The sequence below is a fragment of the Monodelphis domestica genome, chromosome 3, assembly GCF_027887165.1.
Source record: "Monodelphis domestica isolate mMonDom1 chromosome 3, mMonDom1.pri, whole genome shotgun sequence".
Classification (NCBI taxonomy): domain Eukaryota; kingdom Metazoa; phylum Chordata; class Mammalia; order Didelphimorphia; family Didelphidae; genus Monodelphis; species Monodelphis domestica.
In genome coordinates, this window is record NC_077229.1 from 73,555,068 (window position 1) to 73,561,067 (window position 6,000).

The 6,000-nt window shown below is 49.6% G+C and overlaps 1 protein-coding gene across 1 annotated transcript in view; it reads left to right on the forward strand.

The window, feature by feature from the left end:
* The window catches only part of SSBP4 (single stranded DNA binding protein 4), a 41,553-nt gene that overhangs the window by 23,604 nt on the left and 11,949 nt on the right, over positions 1–6,000 (forward strand). The window contains exon 5 of the mRNA XM_056822135.1: positions 1,665–1,768. Within this exon, the coding sequence (XP_056678113.1) occupies positions 1,665–1,768 (104 nt within the window). The remainder of the gene's footprint in view (positions 1–1,664; positions 1,769–6,000) is intronic.

Consider the following 6,000-nt stretch of genomic DNA (forward strand, 5'->3'; position numbering starts at 1 on the left):
CCCAGCCTTGGGCCGAGTTCTAGAGAAGGAAATCTGACTTCTGCCCTCTGAACTGTTTAAGTTTGGTCATTTCTCAGCCCTCAGCCATGATGGGTGCCTAACCAGCCAGCCATTGTTGCATGAATGCATGAATGAATGAATGAATGAATGAATGAATGAATGAATGTTCTCAAGTTGCAGGAGGAGTGGACAACCAAAAAAACTAAATGGGACCCTCAACTCTTTTGGAATCAAATGAAACTGCTCTCTCCAAAGTTACCAATGTTCTCTCTCTCTCTCTCTCTCTCTCTCTCTCTCTCTCTCTCTCTTTTAACCCTTACTTTCTCTCCTTAATAACAACTCATAAGACAGAAGGGCAAGCTAATCAATGGGGGGTCAAGTGACTTGCCCAGGGTCACACAGCTAGGAAGTGTCTGAGGCCAGATTTGAACCCAGGACCCCCTCTCTAGGCCTGGCTGTCCATCCACTGAGCTACTCAGCTGCCCCTGACTCTGTATAAATGCTGTTTCCTTTGTTGATCTCATCATCTCTATGCAGATCATTCTAGCTCTATACCCCAAGTCCCAGTTCCACATCAATATCTGTCTATTAGCCATCTTGAACTCAGTGGTTCATGGATGTGTGAAACTCGCCATAACCAAAACAGAACTGGTCCTCGTCTTCCCCCCAGATCCTCCTCCTCCCAGCGCTGCTGTGCCGTCAGGCCATCCACCCTAACACCTCACTCTCCTTCATTCCCCGTATTCAGTCCCTTATCAAAGCTGGTGGTTTCTCAGTTCGTCAGTAAAGATTTATTGAGCATCTCTCAGGCGCCACACACTGTACTGGGGACACAAAGAAAGGCAATAGACGGTCCTGCTCTTGAGGAACTTAGTCTAATGGGAGGGACGACATGCAAACAACTTTGGGCGAACACACTAGAGGCAGGATAAATTGGAGCTGATCAATGGAGGGAAGGCGCTAAAATTAAGGGAGATTGGGGAAAGGGCAGCTGGGTGGACAGGCACTGGGGCTACAATCGGATAGATCTGAGTTCAAATGTGGCCTTAGATACTTACTAGTTGTATGACCCCAGGCAATCATTTAATCCTCTTTGCCTCAGTTTCCTCATCTGTAAAATGAGTTGGAGAAAGAAATGGTAAAACCACTCCAGTATCTAGGCCAAGAAAGCCCCAAATGGGGTAACAAAAGAACAGGAGACTGATCAACAATAACAAAGGAAATACTTCCTGTACAAGGTGGGATTGTGTTTTTGTTTTTTTTTTACCCTCCATCTTAGAATCAGTATTATGTATTGTTTCTAAGACAGAACAGCAGTAAGGGCTAGTCAATGATGGTTAAGTGACTTGCCCAGGGTCACACAGCTAGGAAATGTCTGAAGTCAAATTTGAACCCAGGACCTCCTGTCTCTAGGTCTGGCTCTTAATCCACTAAGTTCAGAGAAGTGATTTGCTTCTCATTCCAGTGTAGTAACAGGGTAGGATTTGAATTCAGGTCTCTTGACACCAAGTCCAGTGCTCTTCCTATACACTGTACCGTTCCTCCCTTAGTAGAGATCCCAGGTCTGTGACAGGCAGGGGACAAAAGGCCTAGGTTTATGAATGGGGGTGATTGGACCTCCCTTGTGGTAGATCTTGATTGAACCTTCTTTTCCTTCTTTTCAGAGTGCGGCTGCAGCACCGAGCCCGGTGATGGGTAGCATGGCTCCCAGTGATGGGATGCCTATGCCAGCTGGCTTCTTTCAGGTATTACAATGGAGCTTTCAGGGGGTGGGGAGCAAGATGGGGGGCTGAACTTCTCTTTTGGCAGCCTCAGAGAAGAGGCAGGGTTGTGGAGAGTGCGAGGGTTAACTTCCTTCGGGATGGAGGACTGTGAGGGGACGCATGTTTATGTGCCTATGAAGGAGAGCAAATGACATGGTTTTGTCTTAGGGGAAAGAGAAGGAGGGATAGAGGAAGAGAGAGGAGGGAGGAAAAGAAGGGAGGGAGGGAAGAAGAGAAAGAGGGTAGGAGAAAGGAAGGGATGGAGGGAGAGGGAGAAAGAGGAGGAAGAGAAGAGGGAAAGGACGGATGGGGAGAGAGGAGAGAGGAGAGAAAAGGAGGAAGGGGAGAGTAAAGGGAGGGAAGGGAGAAAAGAGGGATGGAGGGAAAGAGAAAAGGGAGAAGATGGAAGGAGGGTAGGAGAAAGAAAGGAATGGAGGAAGAGGGGGAAGAGAAGAGGGAAAGGACGGATGGGGAGAGAGGAGGGAGGAGAGAAAAGGAGGAAGGGGAGAGTAAAGGGAGGGAAGGGAGAAAAGAGGGATGGAGGGAAAGAGAAAAGGGAGAAGAGGGAAGGAAGGTAGGAGAAAGGAAGGAATGGAGGGAGAGAGGGAGAAAGAAGGGGAAGAGAAGAGGGAAAGAGGATGGATGGGGAGAGAGGAGAGAAAAAGAGGAAGGGGAGAGAGTAAAGGGAGAAGAGAAGGAAGGAGGGAGGAGAGAAAAGAAGAGAGAGTTTGTGTGTAAGAGAGTGATAGAGGGTGTGTTTGGATGTGGGAGAGGTGCAGGTTTGCCTCTGGGTGAATTAAAGCAGTGTGGGGCCCATGGTTCTGTGTGTTTGTGTAAAAGAGAAAGAAAGGAATGGAGGAGGCTCATTTACGTGAGAGGTGCAGTCTGTTGGTGAGAGAGAAAGCAAGGCAGAGTGTGGGTGTATTGGTGAGAGGAGGAAGAACTAAGTGGGGGGCTGGCTGGGGAGTGTGTATGGAGAGAGGGAGAGGTGTAGGCGGGAGAGGGGGATCTGTGGGAGAGGGAGGCCTGGAGGTCTTTGTGGCTTTGGGGTCTGTCTGTTTGTAAGAGAGAAAGCAGCATGGGGTCTCTCGACTTGCGTGTGAGCGAGAGGCATGGGATCGGTGTGTGGGAGAGAGAAAGAAATAGGCATGAGTGTATGTGGGGGGGAGGGAGGGCTGTGTATAAGGCTGGGATGTGGGGTTTGTGTGTGTGTGTAGGATAGGTGCTGGGCTGGAGAGGAGGGAGCACGGTGTCTCTGAAAGAAAGGGCAGGGGTCTCCGAGAGGGGGGCAGCAGGCAGAGGGCAAGAGGGGTCTGTTGGGAAGGGGGTCAGGGCTTCTATGTATAAAAGAGATGTTGGTATGTGGAATGTGTGGGCATGCCCTAGGGATCTGTGGAGAGAGAGGAGGGTGTGGGCTTGAGAGAGAAAGGCATGGAGTCTCTCTGTATGGGAGAGCCGAGGGTGTAGGATCTACGTATATTTGGGAGAGGGGGAAGTGAGGTGGGAGAAAGGCATGAAGTCTTTGGGGAACATGGGGGCATCTGTCTACGAGGGGTATGAAATCTGGTGGGGTAGGGTAGGGGTCTATGTCTGACAGAGAGAGAGAGAGAGAGGGAGAGAGGGAGAGAGAGAGGGAGAGAGAGAGAGAGAGACAGAAGGGAGAAGGAGACAGGGGGAGGGAGAGAAGTGGGGAGAGGGAGAAAGAGAAGAGAGAGGGCAAGACACAGACAAATGAAGGAGGGAGGGGGAGACATACAGAAAGGAGCAAGGAGACAGGCAGAAGGGGGACGACAGGAACAAGGTGGGGGGAGAGGAGGAAAGGAGAAGCATGGGATCTCTGAATGCAAGGGAGCTAGAAATATAAAAGAATAGAAGGTCTTTGTGTGTGAGAAAGAGGCAAGAGGTCCTTGGGGTGGGGAGGTAGGGGGTGTCTCTGGATGAGAGAAGGTAAGAATGTGGGGTTTGGGAGGGATTGGTGTGTATATGTAAAGGGGGGAGAGACAGAAAGGTCCCTTTATGTAGGAAAAAGGCATAATGTATGTGAGATAGAAGCAAGAAGTCTGTTGTGGGGAGGGAGAGTGTGTGTAAGAGGGAGACAAGAGAGTCGGGAGCTCTGTGAGAAAGGAGAGAGGCTTGAGATTGGGGGCGGAGTGGGGGGTTGTTGTAGGATCTAGGGCAGGGCAGGAGGCCCAGGTTCCACATTCTAGGGGCTGGGACTGTGGGTCTTCGATATTCAAATTCAGTATTAATTTAGAAGCAAGGTGGCTGTGAGGGAGGGGCTCAGAGATCCATGTTGGGTTTTCTGACTATTTTGCATCCATGTCAGTGACCTAAATCGAGGCACTGACAGATCTGTAGACAACATATATAGCTGAGAGGGTTCCCTAGTGCACTGAAGGATTATCCAGGACCCAAAAGATTTGGACAGCTCAGAGCACTGAGCCAGCTTGAGTAAGATGGATTTAGTGAGAGTAAATGTAAAGTCCTACACCGGTTTAAGAAATCAACTTCACACACACAAGATAAAAACAGTAAAGACAGCAGTGGCTTTTAGATCACAGAACACTTCATGTATGTTATTTGAACTTCACTAAAACACTCTGAAGAAGGGTTGGCTCCCCAGTGATCTTGATTTTCCAGATAAGACACAAGTCTGGCTCATGTTCATAAAGTAGTCTTATAGTCAGGATGCTTCAGAGTTGGCATTTGAACCATGAATTCCATGTTTATAAGTCAAGCACTTGTCAAATGCCCCACAATAAACAGTGGCTTGCCTGATGAAGATCTGGAGGTCTGAGTGGACTGCACATTTGGAATGAGTCAACAGTGTGATATAGATGGGAACCAAAAAAAGTGAGGGAAGTCTTTAGTTGCGTTGGGAGATGGATGCTATACCAGGGTCTGGCTGTATTGCTTCAGATAGATGGATGGGTAGATATGAATATATCTGAATATATAAGAGAACACAGGTTGGCAATGAGCACAGTGAAGTGTTTTGAATCCATGACACAAGAACAAGTTGAAATAACTGGGGACATTTAGCCTGGAAGATCCCAAGGCACAGGAGAAACATGAAAGTTGTCTTCAGGAATCTGAAGGACCGTCATGTGGGCTTTCGAGGGTAGAACCAGGAGCTTTGGGTAGAAGTTTCAAAAAGGAAATGGCTTAAGCTTTGCGTGGTTTGGTAAAGGCTTCCTTAGCAGTAGAGCTGGCCCCAAATGGAATGGGCTGCCTTAGGAGCGAGTGGGGTCCCTTTCACTACATGTCGAAGGGCACAGGCTGAGTGAGCTCTTGATACGGCCCCAGTAGAGAAAATTCTTAGTCATTAATGGGTTGGTCTAGATGCCTTTCCAATTCTGAAAGCGTGTGTGTGTGTGTGTGTGTGTGTGTGTGTGTGTGTGTGCGCGCGCGCGTGCACACACGTGCGTTCAAGCGCCTTGGTACATAAGATGGGGAATAGAGATGGCGACTCATGGGTCTGTGGCTGTGACAAGGAGAAGAGGAAGGAGGTGACAAAGTCAGAGAGGGAGAGAGGAAGGTGTGATGCTTCTGTGCCTGTATGAGGGAGAGAGAAAGAGGGATGAAGAGAGGGCAATGCCGCATCGAGCTCTGTCTGTGTGTGTGTGCGTGTGTGCGTGTGTGTGCAAGAAAGAAAGGACGGCATTGGGATCTGTATGTGTGAGAGAGAGGGAGGCAGGGGGGGAGAGAGAGAGGGTGCCAACAAGACTTGTGATATGAGGGGGAGGGGAAGATTCCAAGGCTGTGTGTGTGTGTGTATGTGTGTGTGTGTGTGAGAGAGAGAGAGAGAGAGAGACACATGTATGTATGGGAATGTATAAGAGAAAGAGATCCAGGGCATGCTGTGTTGGGAGAAGAGGTGGGGAGGTCCGTGTCTATGAATGAGGGAAAGAGAAGCCTGGGAGGGGAAGTGAGAACTCAAGGAAGGGGTGGTTTGGGGGGGCAAGACCTGAGGCACGTGTTGGTGAGGAAGGGGAGGTTGGGGAAAGCATGTGATGTGCTGGGGGGGGGGGGGGTGCAAGGATGGATGATGGAGTGGGGAGATTCCTGAGGCCATGAGGGATTTGTGTGTGTGTGTGAGTGAGGCGGGAGGAGAGAGGGAGGGAGAGTAGTGTGGATGGGGTCCATGCATGTACATGAGAGAATGGGGCGTGGGGTTTGGCTGAGTGTGTGTGTGTGTGTGTGTGTGTGAGAGAGGAGTTGGGGAGGCTGCATGAGG